Source organism: Rhinolophus sinicus, chromosome 18 (assembly GCF_057876585.1).
Source record: "Rhinolophus sinicus isolate RSI-liver-muscle chromosome 18, RSI-T2T, whole genome shotgun sequence".
Taxonomy (NCBI): Eukaryota; Metazoa; Chordata; class Mammalia; order Chiroptera; family Rhinolophidae; genus Rhinolophus; species Rhinolophus sinicus.
This window is the reverse complement of record NC_142518.1, coordinates 44,119,216-44,143,433: the sequence shown is the minus strand read 5'-3', so window position 1 is coordinate 44,143,433 and position 24,218 is coordinate 44,119,216. Positions and strand designations below refer to the sequence as shown.

The 24,218-nt window shown below is 42.0% G+C and overlaps 1 protein-coding gene across 1 annotated transcript in view; it reads right to left on the bottom strand.

The window, feature by feature from the left end:
• The window catches only part of ARHGEF9 (Cdc42 guanine nucleotide exchange factor 9), a 312,209-nt gene extending 297,994 nt beyond the window's left edge, over positions 1–14,215 (bottom strand). The window contains exon 1 of the mRNA XM_088795205.1: positions 13,440–14,215. Within this exon, the coding sequence (XP_088651331.1) occupies positions 13,440–14,201 (762 nt within the window). The 5' untranslated portion in view covers positions 14,202–14,215. The remainder of the gene's footprint in view (positions 1–13,439) is intronic.
• Positions 14,216–24,218: the final 10,003 nt, after the last annotated feature.

Sequence of the window (24,218 nt, the reverse complement as noted above, 5' to 3'; positions counted from 1 at the left end):
ACCTTCTACTGGAGGGTCAGGGTCTACCTTCTACTGGAGAGTCAGTGGAAAATGATCTGAATGTCACCATCAAAACAGGCCTCTTAGTTAGCCAAGCTTCAAGTAGTTTGAGCAGAGCTCAACCAATATGCAGGGTGATATGTATGTGTGTATACCTGTAGCAAGGCTGCTTCTGAGATTCTGGTCCCTACAAATAGAACACCGCCCTTACTTCATTTGGAAAGTAAATCTTGAATTCTAATATTGGCACTAACAGATATTTATTGACTATCAACTATAGGCATACCTCAAAGATATTGCGAGTTTGGTTCCAGATCACCACAAAAAAAGGGAGTATCACAATAAAGTGAGTCATAATCTTTTTACTGGTGGAGGGTCTTGCCTTCAATTTGTAAAAAAAAAATGCAGTATCTGTGAAGTGGAATAAAATGAAGCACAATAAAATGAGGTACGCCTGTATGAAAAGGGCCTGGATAAGTATAAGACACAACTCCTATCTCTAACTGGTTTACTGTTATTGCCATTTCTCTCCTTCCCACCTAGTTGTATAGCACCTCAGAGCTTATAAAGCACGTTTATATGTTAGTCCTTTTGAACCTTACAGTATTACCTGTGAGGTTCAAATTATTACCCTAATATTACAGGTAAGAAAACTGAGTCTCAAAGTGGTAAACTGACTTATTCCAGGTCATACATCTAGTAAGTGACAGAGCCAAGATTCACATCTGGGTATGTCTGACTTCAAAACTTTTGCCCTTTCCAGCACACCAGGCTATCAGAAGGCAAACTCCACTGACCTTCTAATTTTGCTTAATAAATGTCTGTTGAGTGAGTAAGTAAATGAATGAATAGTGAGAGGAAGTTGTTCATGCACTGGGCAGACTGAAGTTGAGCCCATTGCATCTCGGCCTTTTGGCTCAGATCTAGTGTAGATTGAGGTTAAGCTTGACAGTGGTGTGTGTGTGTATATATGTGGAGGAAGTACTTGGGCATATGGAATTGGTAAAAGGTAGAGGGGAGAAGGAAAATACCATCACTGCACACCCCTGCATGTCAGGAACTGTGGCAGGGATATTCATCAATTCTATTTTACTCAATCCTCACAATGATCCTGTCAGATGTTATACAGCATCTCATTCCTCAGATGGAGAAACTGAGGTCCAGAGAGGTTATGAAACTTGCCCAAGGTGGCAGAACAGAAATTTGAACCACGGCCTGTCCAACTCCAAAGCTGATCTTCTTTACACTCTACTGGTCTGCCCTAGGATCCTCAAGATTAGAAGCTGAGAGAAAGGGGCTGATAGCAGTGTATGTGGAGGATTATAGAAAGGCAGAGACTGAGCACTAGAACACAAACTGAAGACCTTCAGGCCCTGAGCAAGATGGAGGTAGTGCAAGTATTAATTATAATGGGAATGGGATCCTTGGATCTCAGTGCCAGCAGGGTCAGGGATATAAGAGGACCTGTATGACAACTGGCTTCCCAAATGGGATCCTGATGTCATCTGCCTTCCTTGGGATAATTTTAGCACAAGTAACTGTTTGGAACCTTGAGAAAGAGAGTCACAACATCAGAGCCACTTATATCCCAGATGTGAGAGTGGCTGCTGAGGTGATGGCAGGACCTGTGCCAATCTCAGAGGAACATTTTCCCACCCATGGCCTATAAATAAGCCCAGAGAAGTCCCCAAAGTAGGTATTAACCTTGGCTTTGTTGCACCCTCCCAGAGGCTATCATCTACGCCAGACAATCAGGAGGCTGTGGCGGGGACACTCTGATGCACTTGGCAATGGAGGGGTAGCAGCTACTAAAAAGTCTCTGAGTTACCAGGGGTTGGGCTCATTTCCTAAGAGAGAGGGAGGAGGGAAACATCTATGACAAGATAACCTGCATTAGACACCCTGGCCTGACCTGCCAGGGGACTGTGGGAGTGCCTTATTTCCAGGCAGAGGGCTTAGAAAACATGGCAGGCATCTGCTGCTGCCTTGATGACTTGGTTTGTGCCCACCACCTTCAGTCTCCTTAGGGGGGAAGGATAAGGCTGGTAATCTCAGTACAGGTGAACTTGAATAGAACCAAGGCGTGGCATCCCACATTTAAGATTTTGCTCTAGAACTGGAGTTAAAATCACACTCTGACATGGTGGAATGTCAGGAGGTTGAAACCCTCAGGTATAATTAATTATGTTATGAACTGACTTGTGGCCTTGGGAAAGTCCTTTCCCCTGTCTGAGCCTCTTTCCCCATTCATAAAATGAGAAGACTGAGCAAACTCTAAGGATCCCCCTAGTTCTGACAATGAAGGACTGTCTCCATGTTTTCAGAATTCTGTACTCTCCTTTTACCACCTCCCTGGCTTCTGGACATTTCTTAGGGAGATGATGCTACAAAAGTCCTAACCCTGTGATTTCTTCGGCGCCTAAATTCCTAGAATGCTGGCAAGGAATTGCAGGATTGGAAATGAGCTCCAAGTCAAAGCATCCATCAAATGGGAGTAAGAAGAATAAAAGAGAAAAGAAGAAGTAGCAAATCCAGAGCAGTCTTTGGGGTTGAGGGAAACTTTGGGCTTGATGAAGTGGGACCAGAGCTCCCAGAGCTTACAGAGACTATAGAAAACTGTGGAAAGGAATGTTGTGAGGTCATGTATGTCCTCAGCATTCATGAAAATTATGTTTCTATAAAAAATGACTGGGGGTGGGGCCTGGGGCTGTTAGGGTATGGTATTAGGCCCATAGGTAAGAAAGCATGGGTTCTTCCAGTTGTGGCAGAAGATAGAGCTTTACATTGGAGTAACAAGTGTCTGGCAGTCAGGACCAGTGAACTGAGTCTAACAGGGTGGACCTTGCAGCTCTGGGAGGTAACTTAGGTGTTGCTGGGGAGAAGCCTCTGAGTTTTGATTGGTTTAAATGAAGCTGCCTTGACTCTTCAGGGGCTTTCTATGGTCAGTGGTCAGTGAAGGAGAGAAAGGACCTGAAATCCACAGAGAGTGAATCTAGGCAAGAAGCAAGAGAGGCAGGACTAAGACGACCCCATGGAAGTGGGGACTACAGGAGTGGTCCCTTTGAAGCAAGGAGGGTATATAGAGGAGTACTGTGAAGAAGATGGATAGCAGGAACTGGAGCTTATGAAGATTAAGTACAGAGGGCCTGGGGGGGAAATGAGCTTGGGAAGATAAGATATTTGAGTGCTTAGAATTAAATGGTCCCCCAATTAAAGATATTTGTATTTTAAAATAAGAGCATGGAGAAGGAAAAGTCTATACCAAGGCATCACTAACAGTGGATTTTCAAGTATCAGTGAGGAAGAGTATTAGGGGACTAGAGGGAGATGTGGGAGAAGGAGAGTAAATGTCAACTCAGTCTGTCTATGCATGAAGCCTGCTTGGCATGTCCTGCCACAGAAACCAAGGCATAAAAGGCACACCTGTGCAAAGCTTCCTGGGACTCCTCCAGCCCACTTAATCCAACTCCACTGAAATGCTCTGTGAGATAGGCAGAGAGTGGCATTTTGCCAGGAGGATTTTGAGGGGTGGAGTCCTTGGTGATGGGTCAGCTGGGGAAAAGAAAGCCTGCAAAGAAAACTAATCAGGATTAGTTACTCAATGTGGGTGTGGAGTGGTCCAACACTTGGTTAAACAACAGAGCTTTCCAATTTGAAATATCATCAGGTCCAGCCTCCAAATCCGGGCAAGGTTACTATGTATCATCAATAAATGCAAGCAAATATCCAACTACCAAGAGCCTAAAAGAGATCAGGCAGTAGAGAAAATGAAAATCAGGCTACTGATTTAAGGAAAGTAGCATCCATGTATGTGTGTGCATGTGTGCATGTGTGTGTGTGTGTGTGTGTGTGTGTGTGTGTGTGAGAGAGAGAGAGAGAGAGAGAGAGAGAGAGAGAGAAACCCTCTCCAGCCAGAGCACATCCAAGTTGTCTCCTTTGATATCAACATAGCCAGCTGTTTTCATCCCAAATCCTTCTTTCTTTTTCAAAATCTTGACATCCAAGTGGAAAAAAAGAAAAGAAAGTAACATCTATGAAATATCTGTGGAGAAGCTGGTGTGTATCAGATATCCTGCTAAGTATATTTATGCATGCTATATCATTCAGTCTTTACAACTACTCCATAAGGTAGATAGTAGCCTATTTTACAGTAAGAAAACCAAAGATTAGAAAGGATAAATGAGTTTCCCAAGGTCTCACAACTAGTAAATTGTAGGTCCAACTGACTACAGACTCTCTAGACAAGATAGATTTCCAATCAAGATGGCGTAGTAAGTAAATGTTGTGCTCATCTCCTCCCACAACCTCATCAAAATTTCAACTAAACTATAGAACCATCATTGAGAATTGCCTGAAGTATAGCTGAACAGAAGTGCTATAACTAAGGATATACAGAAGAAGCCACCTCAAGACTGGTAGGAAAGTCAGAGATGTAGAATGAGCTGATCCCACACCCACATGTAGCGGTTAAAAATTGGGAGGGACATCTTGGCTGTGGAGGTCCCCCCTGAGGAGCAAGGGGTCCCAGCCACACACCAGACTCCCCAGCCCAGGATTGCAGTACTGGAAGAGGAGTCCCCATAACTTCTGGCTGTGAAAACCAGTGGAGATTGTGGCTGAGTGAAACAGAGAGCAGCTGGAGTCCCAGGTGTTATTCTTAAAGGGCCCATGAACAGAGTTACTCATGACAGACTTACTTGCTCTGAGTTCTAGAGCTGGAGCAGCAGCTCGAAAGGCACCAGGAACATACTGGGAGGAACTCAATTGTCTTGCTTCAGAGGAAGGGCTGGAGAGGCAGCTTTCTCCCAGACAGAAGTGCTGGCAGAAGCCATTGTTCCTTTGTTGAGCTTTCCCTCCACCCAGCCTATATGTGCAGGCAGATGCCATATCTGAATCTCCATCAACCTAGCTAACATTATTTGCCTTACCCTGGTGATTCCCTGAGACCCTGCCCCACCCAAATTGCGAGCCCACCTAAGCCACTTCCAGTAGCTTTTCCCTAACAATATACTGTCTTGGTTCATGATGTGGATATTCCTAAAATCTTTCAAAGGTTCAAGAACTCCAAACAATCAGTATCTGGCCTCAGTGTGCCCCCATCCCTCTTGCTAAGCATCACCAAGCCTGACACTAGAAGGAGCTGGCCTCAGTTCACAGCTTAGCCTCTCCTAGGCACCTCTAAGCCCAGCACAAGTGGAAATCATACGTAGATAACTTTGTAGCTCATACCAAGTGGCCCCAGGCAGGGCACAGGCAGCAGTTGACCTTGGCCTGCATGAGAGCCTCTCCCAATAGACACCAGTGCCAACACACTCGGTAGCCAGTTTCAGGTCACACCAGAGCGCCACACAACTACCTCCACAAATGGCACAACCAAAGGGCAGATTCAGCAGTTACCAGAGGCCAATTCCTTAGGGTAAGCACCTGCACAACAGCTCCTCCACTGTAGTAATGGTCAGTCTTCACAACCAATCAGCCTGAGGGGCAATTCCTCCCATTGACATGCCAACAGCAATCAAGGCTCAACTACAACAGGAGGGCACCTACAAACCACACAAGGGACACACCTGGAGCACCCAGCTCTGGTAACCAGGGAGACTGAACCACTGAACCTCACAGGACACCTACTACATAAGGCCACTCTGTTGAGACCAGGAGACATAGCAGCTCTACTTAATACATAGAAACAAACACAAGGAAGCAGACAAAATGAGGAGACAAAGAAACATGTCCCACCCCCCACCCACCCCCCCAAAAAAAGACAGAACAAAGCTCTTGATAAAATACTAAACAAAATGGAGAAAAGCAATTTACCAGATGCAGAGTTCAAAACACTGGTTACAAGGATGCTCAATGTTCTCAATTAGAACTTCAACAAAAAGATAGGAAACGTAAAAAAAACCAGTCAGAAATGAATACAATAACCAAATTAAGAATACATTAGAGGGAATCAACAGTAGATTAGATGAAGCAGAGGATCTAATCAGTGATTTAGAAGTTAAGGTAGCAGAAAACACTCAATCAGAACAGCAAAAGAAAAAAAATCCAAAAATAAGATTAGTTTAAGAGGCTTCTGGGACAATATAAAGCGTACCAACATTCTCATTATAGGGGTACCAGAAGGAGAAGAGAGAAAGTAAGGAATTTAAAACCCATTTGAAGACATTAGGATGGAAAACTTCCTTAACCTGGCAAAGGAAATAGACATACAAGCCAAGGAAGTACAGACGGACTCAAAAAAGATGAACCCAAAGAGGCCCACACCAAAATACATCACAATTAAATGCCAAAGGTTAAAGACAAGGAAAGAATCTTAAAAGCTGCAAGAGAAAAGCAGTTAGTTCCACACATGGGAGCTTCCATAAGACTGTCAGCTGATTTCTCATCAGAAACTTTGAGGCCAGAAGGGCCTGCAAAATAGTCAAAGTGATGAAAAGCAAAGACCTACAACCAAGATTACTCTACCCAGAAAAGCTATCATTTAGAATCGAAGGACAGATACAGAGCTTCCCAGACAAGAAAAAGCTAAAGGAGTTCATCACCACCAAACCAGTATTACAAGGAATCTTAGAGGGACTTCTTTAAGGAGAAGGAAAAAAAGATAAAAAATATGAATAATAGAATGGCAATAACTACATATCTTACTTTAAATGCATTAAATGTTCCAATCAAAAGATAGGGTGGCTGAATGAAGAAGAAAACAGACTCTTCTTACATATGCTGCCTAAAAGAGATTCACTTCAGGCTGCAAGTAAATTGATGGGAAAAATGTTTCATGAAAATGGAAACAAACAGAAAAGCTGGGGTATCCAGAATTTATAGATGATGTAATACACAATTGTACACCTGAAATCTATGTAATTTTGCTAACAATTGTCACCCCAATAAACTTTTTTAAAAAGCTGGGGTATCAATACTTATACCAGACAAAATAGTCTTTAAAACAAAGTCTATAACAAGAGACAAAGAAGGACTCAGTCATTGCATTTCGGGGTATTTATTCAAAGAAACACAAAACACTAACTCAAAAAAACACATGCATCTATATGTTCATTGTAGCATTATTTACAACAGCCAAAATAGCAACCTGTGTCCATCAATAAATGAATGGATAAAGAAGAAGTGGCATACATATACAATGGAATATGACTCAGCCATAAAAAAGAATAAAATCTTGCTATCTATAACAACATGGATGGACCTAGAAGGTATTGTGCTAAGTGAGATAAGTCAAACAGACAAAGACAAATACTATATGATTTCACTCATACGTGGAATCTAAAAAACAAAATAAATGAACAAAGTATAAATAACCTCATAGATACAGAGATCATTTTGATGGTTGCCAGATGAGAGGGAGTTTGGGGGAATTGGTGAAAAAGGGGAAGGATTAAGAAGTACAAATTGGTAGTTTCAAAATAGTTATGGTGATGTAAAGTACAGCATAGGAAATATAGTCAATAATATTGTAATAACTATGCATGGTGTCAGATAGCTACTAGATTTATTGGGGTGATCACTTCATAAGTTATATAAATGTCTAATCACTATGTTTTACATCTGAAACTAATATAGCATTGCATGTCAAGTGTAATTAAATTTTTTTTTTAATTATTTAAAAAGTACTTCCTGGGCCCCTACAGCCTTCACGTTCTTCTTCAACGCTCTTAAGCCACCATGAACACAGTACAGGTTTCTTACACCTGTATCATTCATTCCTAAGTGGATTGGATGTGGGGAGCAGTTAATAGTTTGGGTGACCTAGGAAAGGGTCTCTGCCCAATTGCTAACTCAATTTCTCAGGGCAGAGACCAGCTACCAAAGTCGATTCATCCTTATACACAGCAAAAGTTACTAGGTAGTACTGAAAATAGAGCTGCAGATGGTACAAAGAGACTGCACTGAATCTATGAATCCTAAAACATGGTCTCAAGATTGCTTTTTACCATGTTCCCTAATCCTGACTTATTTACTTTGTCTCATACACCTATAATCTGTTACGGCTAGAAGCCCTCTTGTAGTTCATACAATCTTTGAACAGATGGGAAGGAAACTGAGGCTCAGTAACAGAAAGGACGGGATCATCGGATTATTTTGATTCTAGGTAAAAGGAGGGGGAGCTACCTACACAGCGTGAAGTCAAGCTCTGTGACAAGATATATGGGATACATGCCCCTAAATCCTCTTTTCTCTCTATAACCTGAACATGTTCACCTCACTGCTCACAATGGCTATAGTTCTACCAATTTCAACATCACTGTTGAAGGAAAGGTTCACCCTTCTTTATGAAGATGAAAACAGACCTCTATATGAATTATCCTAATCAGATTGCTTTAAGACTGTATTTGGGGTCAAAGCTCTGGTCTGAGGGACAGATGCATATTAGTTTCCTAGGGCTGCCATAACAAATACCACAAACTGGGTGGCTTAAAACAACCAGAATTTATTCTCTCACAGTTCTAGAGGCCAGAAGTCTGAAATCAAGGTGCCAGCAGGGCCTGGCTCTCTCTGAAGTCTCGAGGGGAGGATATTAGAATATTTCCTTGCCTCCTAGCTCCTAGTGGCTCCCAGCAATCATTGGCGTTCTTTGGCTTGCAGTTGCATCACTCCAACCTCTGTCTCCATCATCACATGGCCTTCTTCCCTGTGTCTTGGTGTCTGTGTCCAAATTTCCTTTTTCTTTTATTTTTTTCTTAAAGTTGATTGGGTGACAATTGTTAGTAAAGTTACATAGGTTTCAGGTGTACAAATTTCCCTTTTCTGATAAGGATATCAGTCATTGAATTAGGGCCAATCCTAATGCGGTATGACTGCATCTTAAATTCATTACATCTGTAGAGACCCTATTTCCAAATAAGGTTACATTCACAGGTACTGAGGGTTAGGACTTAAAGATATATTTGGGGGGACACAATTCTACCCAATACAGAAGAACACAACATTTTGGAAACTTCAGCTTGGGGAGGGACCAGAACTAAGCAGCCCGAAGCTTAGAGGACAGGGGTAAGAGTCCCCAGAGCTGGAAGAGATTAAAAAAAAAATTACAAATGGAAGGCAGCCATTTGTACTTCAGCCCATCCTGAAATAAGGTTACAAACTCCATAGCCCATAATATCTTTAAAGAAAATCTACTGGGCTGCACAAATTGGAGCTCCTGTAGCATGGACTTCATAATTTGGTGTGTCCAGAAACACGTTGATGTAGTACTCATTTTAGACTTTCCTCTTTTTCGCTGAGTATCTTTGAGGGTCTGGACAGAGGAACCCACAGCAAGGGGAAGCCTTGCTCACTCAGGGAGTGCCCTATCCACCCCTCCTTTGCACTCTGCCAGAGGGCTACTAGGAAGGATAAGCTGAACCCATGGAGTGTGTAGGTGTTAACAGAGAGTTGGGGGAGACAGAGGAGAGAGGTCAGAATAGCTGACAATTTGGTTGGCAAAACCTGACTGGAGTTTCCTTCATAGTCCACAGGTGGTCCACTAGCTTTGCAATGTACAGCAGCTAAGAGACTGAGGAGATTGGGCTCAGTAATTTTCAAGAGATTCCAGAATGGAGTGAGAGGCAGTATAGAGGCCCACTGAAATAAGGGCCAGGATCCTTGTGTCCTGATCCCACATTGACCACTGACTCACTTTGTATCCTGAGACAAGGCTCAGTCTCTCCAGCTGTGAAGTGTAGATAATAGCCACTGCCCTAGCTATTTCTGAGTATGATTATGAGTATCATTTGTAGGGAGAAACATAATAAAATAGGATAGTGGTTATGAAATCAATAGGGCAGGGACACTGGGGGGGGGGATCAAATGAGATAGAAGTTAAAAGCACATAGTATGTGTTCAATATATCTGTTTTCTGTCTTCTCTAGGAAGGAAGCAGGGGAGACTTTATTTTCAGTTGACAAATGAAGGAAACCGAGAAGCTAAGTGGTCAAATGACTTATCAAAAATCAATATCCAATAAAGTAAAAGAGCCAGGACTTTGAAACTAGGTATTTTGACTCCAACTTCAATGTTTTGTTCCTCATATATACTGCCTCAAATTCCTCATCTGTCGTGTGAGAATATGATAATAATAATAATAATGACAATTACAATTAGAATAGTTTTACAAATCTATTTATATATGGGAAAACACTCTATAAAGTATAATGTCCTGTAGAAATCTAAAGAATGCTAATCATTATCCACCTTCCTCCCTCAACTTGTATTCTACTAATTCTCACTAAAGTGTTAACTAATGACAGTTTTGAGGAACAGTTCCTTCCTGTGACATTTGCTTTTAATAACTAATGCAAATAGTTAACATTTATTGTGCACTGAATCTTACCACAAACTGCTATAAGCACTTATGTGTATTTACTCATTTCATCTTCACAACAACCCTATGAGGTAGGTATTATTATCATCCTCATTTTAAAGGTAGTCCCTGAACTTATAGGACAGTTGTGTGATAAAATAAGTTCATACGTGTAAAATGCTGAGAACAGTGCCTGGGCACATAAGCACTATGTAAATGTTAGCTACAATAACTATTACTGTTTTTTTCTTGGTTTTCACTTCTTCCTCTTTTTTTCCTAACCTGCCATCTTGAAAGTCTCTTAGCTATAATTAATATTACTAATTTTCTCAATGCAAGGAATGAAGCATGGAGAAGTTTCGGTCCCCACTGACCCTTGACAAATTCCCCAAGTGAAGGGCTCTGAAGAAACCACATTCCTGCCTTCTGACATCATGCCCTTGAAGCTGTACCCCCTTCTCAGCTACAAGAGCAGCCCCACGCTTGACCATAGCCAATTCTGGCCAAAGCGACTGCAGTTTCAGGAGCCACTTGACTCTGGAGGGTTGGGTGAATAGACTTCCAAAATAAAACACCCTGGAAGAAGCCAAAGCCCAGTTTCCTTTGGAAACACAAAAGGACCAAGATTTTCACTTCCATTTGCATGTAATGATCAATTGCAATCTTGTGACCTTTGTTACTTACATAATGCATTGCTCTCATATCCATTATTTCAGTTTAGCCTTATAATAAATACAGACCTGAAAGGTGCCTGGGGGAAGGATGAGGATTTCTAGTTAGCAGAGAAGGATGCTAAAACCCAGAGGGGGAAGCGGGTTTGTCACTAGGATTTGTGGCAGAACTAAGACTGGAACTCTGAACTCTTGGGTCCTACTTGACTTCTTGTTTGTCAGGGGAAATCCTCTCCCTCCTGTGGGACTCAGTGTCCTCATCATCTGTAAAATAAAGTGATTGGGCAAGTGGGTCGACAGGACCCCTGACCTATATCAATGTACGCTGACATTCAGCTTTTCCATTCCACTTTGCTTTTACTTTGGACCCCAGTTCCTGTCTGGGCTGGTGTTTAACACCCCAAGGAAAGATAGCCAGAATCTCTGAGCAACCAGCAGAGGGCACAAGAAGCCTGCCAAGTAAAGCCATTCCGAAACAAGCCACTGGGAGGCAAAGAGTCTCCCACTGGACTCAGGGAAACATTTATAGGCTTAGCTGGGAGGAAAGAACTAGAGAAGGGCAAGGAGGAAATCCTCAGGAATTATCTAGTGCAAAGTTCAGATGGAGAAACTGAGGCTCAGAGAGAGGATGGATCTGTCTCAAGGTCACAAAATAAGTCAGAGGTAGAAATAAGACTAGAAGTAAGTTACCTGACCTCAGACACTGGTTCAACTGCATTAACAGCTGTTGCTACAGTACTGTCTTGAATTGTTTCTCTGGCTGTGTGTTGTTCACTTTTATTAATGATTTACCAAATTTAAATTATAATGACAACAGCTACCACTTTGCGGATGCCCACAACATGTCACGACCGGTGATAGGCTGGGCACCTTACATATCTGGCTCCTTTAATTCCCTACCATAGCCCTCTTAAGTAGGCAGTGTTTTATCCCATTTCACAGAGAAGAGCGCAAGTCACATACAAACCCTTGTGACCCTGAAGACCATGCTTTTAAAGAACTCAAAAGGCATCTCCATGCCCAGTCCACACAGCCCCTTAGCAAGGTGATGTACTAAATGTGAATCTCTTCCTAGCGACTGGTAACCTTGGACATGCAGTTCCCAACTGTAATTATCAGCTAATGGAGTCTTTAGGTACATTTGTTTGCTTGCTTTCTTGATTGTCGCTCTTAAAGCCACTGAAATAAAATGTACTCCCAATAACACTGTGCCAATTTTTATGTGCTTAAAGCTTACCAAAAGTGACATATAGAAAGAGAATGCTTATAAACATATTAATGTCCTTCTCAGAAAAAGCAGGTTTATTGCTTTTGTCCTGGTGGGGCCCAAGTTCTCTGAAAGTGGAATGTGAGGGATTACAGGACAGTTTGAAAACTATCAAGCTAGATAACCAACAACAACAAGAAGAGGAATCTTAATTAATTACCCCTAAAAATACTCTGCCCTAAAATTATCTGGGGAAACTATAACATACCTCCTTATGAAGACATTCTTAAGTCTCAGAGCCAGATAATCCCTTCTAGTGTTTATTCAACATTCCTCTTACTGCAATTCTAGCATATTTCTTTTTGTCCATGAATGGGGGTGTGGTGAGCACCTGCTTGTCACCACTATAATCAACCCCCTTGAAAACTACAGATAGCTAGACAAAAGCACTAGACTTGAAGTCAAAAGTGAGATTTGAATTCAGATTCTATCCCAATCTGTGTGACTTTGGATAAGTCACTCAATTCTCTGAGCTTCTTTTTTCACTGGTAAAATGAGGATAATGACTCTCACCTCACAAGGTTACTTTAAGAATTAAATTAAAATAATATATGTCACAGCAGCTTGCAAGATGCTGGATATAAAGCTACCACTCAATGAATGCTGAAAGAAGAATGTTATTGGGCCATCCTCTGCCTATGTTCTTCAGGTCAAATGCATTCTTCAGTGCTTTTAACAGAGGGCGCTAGAGATCTGTGAGACATCAAGATAGCCTCCTCCCTCCATAGAGAAACTGAGGTCCAGCAAGATGAAAGGACTTATTTCAAAGTCATACAGACAATCGGGCACAAAGCTGGAACATAAATCCAGGTCATCTGACACTCAGCCAAGAGGCTTTCAGTGACACCAGTTTCTGGATTTAGCTCCTGTTGGTGAGAGAGGGGACAGTGGCAAAGAGGAGAAATGTCCCACGGGAGACCATGGCTGTCTTAGGCATCATTAAATGACCTTGGTCACTCTGCCTGCACTCCAAGGGCTTCAGTTCAAGGCATAATTGAGGTGCAGCTATAGGAATTGAGCCCAAGAAAGGGGCAAAAGTTGCTCCGGGGATTTAGGATCAGTCAAGCGCCAGCTACCTGACTGTTGGAAGCATTCCTTCCAGGACATTCCTGGTGGAAAGTAGGGTTGTGGGGAGGGCATGGAAGTTTGGCTTCTGGGGTCTTGAATGTTTGAAATGGTGATTTGAAAAAGACAGCTTCCCCTTTACCTGAGTACTGGAAACTCCAGTGCAGGACTTGCTGGCTTCAATCTCTGTGTCTGCTGCACCCATACCCAAGTCGGACTCCTGGGGCTGCCCTGCCTGGCTGGACCCGGTGGACCCCCTGCCGGCCTCCTGCTTCTCCATCTTGCTGGGCTTCTCCTCTAGTTTCTCCATGACAGCTTCGGTGATGACCATCCTGGCACAGGTGCCCAGCTCAGGGGATGACTCTCCAGTACTGTTATCTTCCTTGAGGAAGGTGACCAGAGTCTCAGTATCTTCCTCGAGATCCTCAGAGGAAGAGTGCTCCCCAGTAAAGGCAGTGCTGTAGTGGTAGCTGTAGCAGTTCTGTGGCATCGGGTCATCCTGGAACTCGAAGACAGCTGAGGTTGAGGCCAAGGCCAAGGTAGCAGTAGTGCAGGGAACTGCAAGGGCTTGGCCCGAGGTCTCCTGTCCCTCAATGCTCATTTCAAAGGTGCATGAGCTCTGTAAGGCCTTGAGGTGGTGGCGCTGGTGCCGCCCAATGGCATTGCCCCACAGCTCGGGCTCTGGGGGACTACAGGACAGGCTGAGCGGGAAGGAGGCCTGGGAGGCAGCACCCTCCAGGATGAGGTCTTTGTTGCCACGGACCAAGTAGGCCTCATGGTGGCGGCGGCGGCGGCCCATCTGTGGCTCTTCCCGAGAAAATGCCCGCCACTTGCGGGCCACCTCAGCCACACTGCTAAAGAACTTGACAACACCACCAAAAGGCGTGCCCTTGTCTCGGCACATGTGGCTTTCCTCGTAGCCCCCTTCCACGTTCCCTTCCAAGTTGGAGTCCACGATGGAGACCTCGAGTTCCTGGATTGAGTCTCCAGTTGATATGTGTGGGGCCTCATGGTCCACAGGGAACATGCTTTTCAGAGACCTCCTAGCCCTCCTGCCACTGCCTGGCTGCTCAGGGGCTTCTTCCTCCCAGGGATCTTCCTCTACTTGGATGCCTAAGTCATTGAAGTCCAGTACTTTCTGGCTCACCCTGTTGGGGGTGTGCACCACCCTGTGCTCATCTGCAACGAAGGGCTCTAGGTTCTCAGTGTGGCCCGCATAGGAATGGCGGAAGGACTTTGAGACCTCCTCAGCCTTCCTAATCCGGTAGATGCTTGGGGGCTCTTGGGGTTCCTGGGTCTTGCTGCTCCTATGGGCAGTATTTTTGGAGGCCCCAGTCAAAGGCTTCAATCGCTTAAACGACTTCATTCGATCCATTAATGTGACTTTGGGTTTCAACTCTGATGGCCTGGAGGTATCTCCCAGTAAAATCATGGACTGGGGTCGCTTCCCCTGACTAGATGTCCCTTTTCTGCGGCTCATAAAATTCCAGATCTTGTTGACTTTGGTTTTCTTCTTGTTTTGACAACGCTCATCCCTGGGACTCAGGTCACCCTTGTCACACTTAGACTCCTTCATCCCCACCTCCCCAGCCAGGCCTACCTCAGGGCAGCTTGGGAAGACCCGAGCCAGATAACCATTGGGCATGAGCTCAGAGAGGGACGCAGTCCGGCAGCTTCTGACAGTCTCCATGGTCACAGCAAGGGATGGGGCCACCAAGCCACAGAAAGAGGACTGACCAGTGATTTCCAGCTGAAGGGGGGAGAGAGAGAGAGAGAGAGAGAGAGAGAGAGAGAGAGAGAGAGAGAGAGAGAGGAGCTAGATTAGGCAAAACCACAAACAGGGTTATTTACAGATTTGTCACAATCAAATACATAGAATATAGTTTGTCACCACTGAGCGAACAAATATTTAGGTTCTGGATTGGAGATCACAGTTTATCTTGTTTACCAAGGAAAGCTTTGGTTCCTATTTGAATGCAAATATACTTGAGAGAGACATAACTTAAAGCTATTATTACCAGATCTTGACAACTGAACAAATACATTTTTTTAAAAGCTAAAAAAAGAAAAAGCTGAAAGGTACCTCAGAAGTCCATCACTTTGATCCTCTCATTTTACAGGGGGGGCCCTGGAGATCCAGAGAAGACAACCTGTCTTGCCTAAGCCACAAAGCCAAGGGAGCAGCAGGTAGGGATCCAGTCCATGCTTCACTCTCTCATTTGTTTCTCCATTTACTCAGGAAACCAGCAGGTTGTGAGTTCACCTTCCAGGTCACCTGCTTAGCACTGACCCCTCAGCTAGGTGCTGGACACCACTGAGATGAAACAGACTCACACAGCTAGTCACACGAGCTCACAGACTAGTGGGAGAGACTGGGTGGATAAAAACAGTTACAGTACAGCTTGATAAGTGCTCTAATAGAGGTATGCACAAGGGCAGTGTAAGCTTCGAGGGAAAGAGGGAGGAGACAGTAGATTGAGGGGGTGTGGTGGCTGGGGAGAGGCGAACAGAGAGAAGATTAGGGGTCCACAAAAATGTTTCCCATAGCAGTGGAGACTAGATCCAGGAGCTCACACTATCCAGTGCTCTTTGTCCCTCTGCCCTGCACAGACGAATAGCAGGGTTTGCCAAGAGGGAGATAGGCAAGAAGGCAGGTTGATATTCAGAGGCTGAAGGGACAGGAAGGGAAGAGAGGAGGAAGTGGGCAGAACACAGAGTCCTAAAGACATTTTCTGCCTTCTTGGTGGTTTTGCCAGAGGTCAGCTCACTCATCAGGGTCTGTTTGTTTCTCTTTTTCTCTTTCTCTGCTCTCATTTTCAATGTTAACTTCACCTGACCTGGATCACACCTTTACTCTGTGTCTTTAAGTGTGTAGCCTGTACAGAATATGTTTGACTCAGAAAATGTTCAAGTTGAAAGAGACCAGAAATACTATCTAGTTTGGGAAAATGGGACCAAAATGGGGTAGAGACTTGACCTAGGTCACACATCAATTCAGTGGCAGGCCATGAATAGAAGCCTAATCTTCCTGTCTCCCAGGCCAGGAAGGGCCCTTACCTCTGTCCCACACTGCCACCCTCATCCTCGAGTTCTGTTTTTTCCAAGTAGGCTGTCTGTACAACTCAGGATGATACTAATAACAGCTAACATTTATAAGTGTGAGACACTGCACTAAATTCTTCTTTATCTATTTAGTTTTCACAACCCTTTGAGGTGGGTACTACTGTCATCCCCATTTTAAAGATGGTTCAACCAAGGTATAGAAAGGTTAGATGATTTGCTTAGGTACTCCACAGCCATGACTAATAGAGTTGGGATTTCAATCCAGGCAGTGACACTAGAGGCCTTGCCCTTAATCATTATACTATACTCCCTTTCTGGAACAGGGCTTTGCACACAGAGGATGGTCCACACACAAGTAACCCAGCCTGCCTGTCTGTCTCTTGACTTCCTTTGGCAGCACCGGAGCAGAATTAGCCTCCTTAAAAAAAGGCATCTGGACACATTCTCGGTGTCAGTGCCCAGAGTAGGGGAGGGGAATTGATGAGAGATAATCACTGTACCTGATAATCCTCCTACAGAAAACCTTCCCAAACTAAGCAGGTAAGCTCAGGACTCTCACTTTCCCCAGTTTTCAATCTGGCCATTGCCTTTCCCCCTGGGTTTTGCTCCAAGTGTATCCCCAAACAAACAAATAAAACAAAAACAATAAAAAATATATCCTGAAAAGATCCAGTCTTAACCTCTAAGTACAGGTAAAATAAAAAAGAACTCTGAGATCCCCTAGTCCACTCCACCCACCATTTCACAAGATGAAACTGAGGCGCAGAAAATTCAAGTGAAAAGCAAATCTGGTGCACATGTCATATTTATGTACAAACCACAGCTGCAGAGCTGGAAGGGACATTGGAAACCATCTAGCTGGGTCCCTTATGCTGCAGCACGGTAACTGAAGATGACAAAGGCCAAGGAGCCTTCCTCCAGCACACAACTAGTGAATGAAAGAGTCAGGCCAGGCTTCCCAATATGCAGGGTAGGCCACTGTGTTCCTCTGGCTCTCTCATCACTCAAGTGTTTATAGGAAATCCATCAACAAAAGGGAAGGCTACAAAGCTGAATTTCCCTATGGGGGTACTTAAGAATGGATGCAAGAAAAATGTATTTTTAAGAAAGTCATTTGTTCTAAACATTAGTTCAGGAGTCTTACAATATAATTAAGATTCACAAAAGGGACATATGAGGTGAAACCTTTATCAATAAATTTGATAAGATCCATTGGACCAAAAAGACTTCCTAAGACAGAAGTAGAGCCATCATCACAGCATACAACAACCGGGGCCTCCTTTGTCACAAAGCAAACACACTCCATTCATGCCACCATGGAACATTGATCACTCTGCATTTTTGTTCGTTTGTTTATAATTATTTGTTTTTTTTATTTTTTTTTATTTTTTTATTTTTATTAGTTTCATGTGTACAAAATAATGTAATAGACATTTATCATTTATATCCCTCACACAGTAATAACCCCCATCCCCCCATCTACTACCCCTCTGACATTGCATACAGCCATTACATTTCCACTGTCTCTATTCCTAATGCTGAACTCAACTTCTTGTAGCAATATATATATATATATATATATATATATATATATATATATATACCTATGTACATATATATATATATATATATATATATATATATATATATATATATATATAATTGTAGTTGACATTCATTATTGTTCAGCTTCAGCTTCAGGTGTACAGTGCAGTGATCAGGCATCTACATCATCCCTGAGGTGGTCTCCCTAATGAGACAAGAGTCCATCGGATACCCTACAAAATCTTTACAATATTGATTACATTCCCCAAATTGACTTTTGTATCCCTGTGGCCATCTTGTGGTTACCGACTGTGCTTTCTAATCCCCTCACCTTCCCCCTTACATTATGCTAAGTGAAATAAATCAGACAAAGACGTATCACTCTGCATTTTGATTACTTGTTTATGTGTCCAACTCACACACAAGACCAGAAGCTGAAATACTGGTTCTTGTTTACCTTGCTATCCTTAGTGCTTACTAGGTGTCTGGCATATAGCTGGTGCTCAACAATGAGGATCTAAATCAGGGGTTGGCAAATAAAGGCCTGCCACCTGTTTTTGTAAATAAAGTTTTATTTGAATTCAGCCAAACTCACTTATTTACATATTTTCTATGGCTGCTTTTGTGCTACAAATGCAGAATGAGTGGTTTCAATTGAACCTGCATGGCCCTCGAAACTCTAAAGTATTTATTATCTGGCCCTTTACAAAGAAAATTTGCTGACCCTTGCTGTAAGTAATTTGTGTGTATAGTTTTTTGTTTTTTGTTTTTTTTTTATTTTATTAAATTTATTGGGGTGACAATTGTTAGTAAAATTACATAGATTTCAGGTGTACAATTCTGTATTACATCATCTATAAATCCCATTGTGTGTTCATCACCCAGAGTCAGTTCTCCTTCCATCACCATATATTTGACCCTGTTTACCCTCATCTCCCATCCCCCACTCCCCTTACCCTCTGGCAACCACTAAACTATTGTCTGTGTCTATGAGTGTCTGTATATTCCTCTACAATGGGTGTTTACGGCTCCATTTTACACAGTCACAATGGGACTCAGAGGAGTGAACTCACTTTATCACTCAAAGTATCCCACACAGATAGGTAAGATTTAGCAATGAAAACATTTTTCATTTGCCTAGTTAAATGTTCTTGGTCCCATAGGCAATGAGTGGCAGAGCTAGGACAAGGACAATGAGCATCTGGTGCCAAGTTCAATGCCTACTCTCCTGCACCTCACTCTTTCCTTAGGATCCTTAAGTAGGATAATGAAAGACAATTCACTGCTAATGCCTACCAAGGTGCCACTGCATGGTACAAGAATTGCTTAGATCAACAGACATTCATTCCTAAGCTCACTTAGAACCTGAACACAGTTTTAAATATCAAGCAATCTTGCAATCAGCTTTCAATGTCATATAAGTGCTACACGTGTTAAATGAGACAATGCCTAACACAATAAGGGTGATAATGACTAATATGTTTTCAGCACTTACCCTGAACCAAGAACTCGGCTAAGCACTTTCTTTATATGTATCATTTCACTAATCCTCATCACACAATTAGAAAGTATTATGATCTCCATTTTAAATGCAAAAAAAAGAAGGCTCAGGGCAGCCGGATTTCTCAGCGGTTAGAGCGCAGTGCGTATAACACCAAGGTCGCCAGTTCGATTCCCATATGGGCCAGTGAACTGTGCCTTCCACAACTAGATTGAAAACAACGACTTGACATGAAGCTGATGGGTCCTGGAAAAACACACTGTTCCCCAATGTTCCCCAATAAAAGCTTAAAAAAAAAAAAAAAGAAGCCTTGCCCAAGGTCACAACTAGAGCCAGGATTTGAACTAGTCCTGTTTGATGCCAGAGCCTGTGTTCTTTAATCACCACCCACAATGCTCATCAAAGTCTAACACAGTATCTGGCACATCATACCACTCAATTAATAATTTCTGAGATTATGTTTTACTTATTTTTTTGTCAGCAGCTACCACTTATTGAGTGCTTGCTATGTAGGAGGCATTGTACTATGCAGTTTCTTAGTATTAACCAGCTGAACCTTCACAACCACACAACGAGACTGGTACTATTATTACCTCAAGTTTGCAATTGAGAAAGCTGAGGTGCAGAAAGACTAAGAAACTTGACAAAAATCGTACTAGCATATGGTCAGCACTAAAAATGTAATTGGTACTCTAGGGGAGGAAGGCATGAGATTCAGGATTGGAAGAAACCTGGAAAACCACCTACTGTGTTTCCTGAAAGTAAGACGTAGTCGGACAATCACCTCTAATGCATCTTTTGGAGTAAAAATTAATATAAGACCAGGTATTATTTTACTATAATATAAGACCGCATCTCATATAGTATAGTATAATATAATATGCTATAATATAATATAATAGTCCAGGTCTTATATTAATTTTTGCTCCAAAAGATGCATTAGAGCTGATTGTCCAGCTAGGTCTTAATTTTGGGGAATCACGGTAGTAGTACATGATCCCCCCACCCCCATACACACACTCGAGACAGACTGGTATAAGGGAAAGAGAATGGGCTTTATGGTCAGTGAGACCTGGAGGAATAATGCCCACTTTCTCCCAAATGGTTCTGGGAGAGGATGAGCTGCCTTCTAGATTTTTCACTTTCTGTAGGACAAATAGAGCAATCCACTGCATGGAGATAAGCGACAGGCAACCAGTGCTTCAAAGGCTTCTTAAAAAGATAATAATGGTGGTAATGGATTTCTTCCTTGGGGCTCATCCCTAATCATCCCACCTGACTCAGACCACTCACCTTTGCTCTCACTCAGTAGAAAGGAGCAACAGGAGCATCAGACTACCCTTCCCCTACTTCTTAGATTTCATTTCAGGCACAATACTTCTAACCCAATCCTGTGACTTCCTCACTGTGACTTTGGGCACACCACTTCTTCTCCCAGCCTCAGTTTCTATATCTGTAAAATGGAAAGAAAGACAGCCCTTTCATTGGGTTTGTATGAGGATTCAATGTGATAACATGCCAGAAATCCCCAGCATACTGCCTTACATTCAACAGATATGAAGATGGAAACTTCACCTCTCACAAAGTCACCCATGTGATTGGTGAACCTGGACTATTTTCAGAAATCCCAGCAAAGCTCTGATACACATTCTCTGAGATGCTTCCCTGATAAGTGGCATCCTCAGCACTGCCTGTCTGGTCTTAAGAAGAGACAACTGGAATCTGAAGCCCTGGAAGCACAGAGATTGACCTCAGCCTTAAGGATGGCTGAAAACATAGACCAACTGGAGTAACCAGTTGTGGCCAAAGGTCTCTGCCAGACCCATCCCCAGAAGGAAGGCAAGACTGAAAGGATTTAGTTGAAGGAGGCCGGCTTGCCCTTCTTAATTGTTTTGCCTGTCTTGCAGTCAAGCTAAATTCAGAATGTTTTCATTTTCCTTTCTTATAGTCCCCCTTCCATGCAGAACACAAGTAACTGTATACTTAGTTCTTTCCTACTTAAAATCCAGTAGAACTCTGGAAATTAAAAATAGAATGGCAGAGTTAGAGGTCAGCTAGTCTAATTCCTCATATAGTAGATGAGGAAACTAGGCCCAAAGAGATTAAGTGGCTTAACCACATGATCCACAAAAGTCATCAGGGAAGTCTAATTTAAGCCAAATGTATTTTATTAAAGAAGGCAGGGAAATGTGTAATACATAATTAAATAGTCTTTTATATGAAAAAAATATTTAGATCTTTTACAAGCTTCAGTATTGAATTGGGTTTACTTCAGCTATCTAGACAGCTCACTCTATGGAATGTACCAGTCCACTGAAATGAGGAATAACTGTATTTTTTATACATCAAAAAATATTTAACCTCAAATATCTGTATTATTAAACATCTGGTTACCTTTTAAAACTGCTATGCTAAATTAGGTGCCCGAAACTTCAGGACTGAGTCTGGTTTAGCCCTGGTGACTTCACAAGTACATGCTTTGAATTACTTTGGCAATGAAATAACTGATTAATACTCTGATTTCCTAAATTAGTTTAAAAATAAATCACTGCTTTTAGATGTCTTGTGTGTACCACTAACAACTAAAACTAATATCTAGGACCAGGTTGTGAATAATCCCTATGTAGTATGTGAATATCAAGAAACAAGTAGGTACACTTTTCAGGGAAAAATATTAAGTAAAGCTGTCTAACTTAGTTATTAAAATTGTGACTGAAGTCCATTTCATTTCAATCAAATCTAGACCTCAGCACCCAGCTCCTAGTGCTCCACTAGGCCCTGCAGAGGCTGAACAGTGTGACTAAAACGAGTACACTCCTCATGTTACATTTCTAGTCCTTTTTTGTCTGATTTCCATAAAAACATGCAGGAGTAGGAGAGCATTTAAGGTGTGTCTACTATTAGCAGATGATAACAGATGGGGCCCTAAGAAGAGGAATGAAAGGTGAAAAGAGGGGCAGAACTCTGGGAATAGGGCAAAAGGAAGAGAGAGTCAGCACTTGATAGAACAAAAACAACTTTTACAGTAAATGTTAATCAAGGATGAATGGTCTTAAACTGCATATGGAGTTACTAAGGGTAGACAGGAAGAAGACTTAGAGAGGTAATGAAGTGGCTCAAAGAACTGGAATCGGAGCCTCTCCTCTAAAGGAAGAGGCTTATTCTTCTTAGAGTCTCAGTTTTCCCATCTAGAACCTGGTAAGAAATTTTGCCTTTTTACCTTACCTCAGGGGCCTGGTATGTCGCTAAGAGAGTCCTTCAAAAGGCTTTTAAAAAAAATAAAGGTGTCCTAGAAATATAAGTGTGATGATATAATAGCTATTACTACTGTACTTGAACAAATAACATTATTTCAAATACTCATCATCAGAACTTTGATATTATTACTAAGACAACTGAAAAGTTGCTTCACTTTCCATCACATAGTATCAAGGCAAAGCAGCAGCTCTAGTTTATACTGGATTTTATACTTGACCAAGTACCTTGCATCTATACCATTGTATTTAATCATCATAACAACCCTCACAATAATCCCCACTTACCAGAGGAGGAAACTGAAGGTGGATAGGTTTTGATTTACTCCAGTTCTCAAGAAAAATAGTCAATAGCACAGCTTTGTCTAAAACACACATTTGTTAAACCCTAGATCCAATGTTCTTTCTCTTAACACTTTTCAGATCCCCATTTCAGGGATATAGAGACAAGTAAAGAAATTCCAGAAGGAATCCCTACTACATCTAGCCATTCGGGGGTTATATAGATTACTTATTTTTTCTTGAGTGAACTTTGGAAGTTTCTGCTATTTTTTCAAGAAGTTTATTGTTTTCATCTGTTGTCAAATTATTGACATAAAGTTGTTCCTAATATTTCCTTATTATTCTTTTAATATGTGCAGCTTTTGTAGTAATGTTAACTCTTATTTCTGATACTGGTAATTTGTGTCTTGCTTTTTTTCCCCTGGCCATTATGACTAAAGGTTAACAAATGTTATAGATCATGGTACTGTGATTTATAATAAAATATGTATATTTGGTCTTCATCGAATTCCTGTCACAGAGCTCCTAAAACTCTTAGGGTTTCCTAAGTGATGAGAGCAATAAAGCTGTCTTTTGTTATGTTAACTAGGTGACTTTTGGAACCCACCTAAGGATGGAGGCTGGTAACCAGGAAAACCAACCACGTAATTAGAGACTTGGAACTTGCAGTCCCATCCACTTGACCTCTGGGGAGGGAAGAACAATAAGAAGTTGAATCAATCAACAATTGTCAATGATTCAATTAGTCATGTCTATGTAATTTAGCCTCCACAAAAATCCAAAAGTATCACACTTCCTGACTTCTACTTGTATTACTGGGCAACAACAATCAAAACAGTATGGTATTGGCAGAAAAACAGACACAGATACCAATGGAACAGAATTGAGAACCCAGAAATAAACCCACATAAATACGGACAGATAATTTTCGACAAAGAAGCCAAAAACATACAATGGTGAAAACAGAGCCTCTTCAATAAATGGTGTTGGGAGAATCGGAAAGCCACATCAAAAGAATGAAACTAGACTGCTGTCACTATGTACCAAAATTAACTCAAAATAGATCAAAGACCTAAACAAAAGACCTGAAACAATAAACTGCATAAAAGAAAACATACGTACTAAACTTATGGACCTTGGGCTCAAAGAGGATTTTATGAATTTGACTTCAAAGACAAGGGAAGTAAAAGCTAAAATAAATGAATGGGACTATGTCAAATTAAAAAGCTTCTGCACAGCAAAAGAAACCATCGACAAAATAAAGAGGCAACCAACT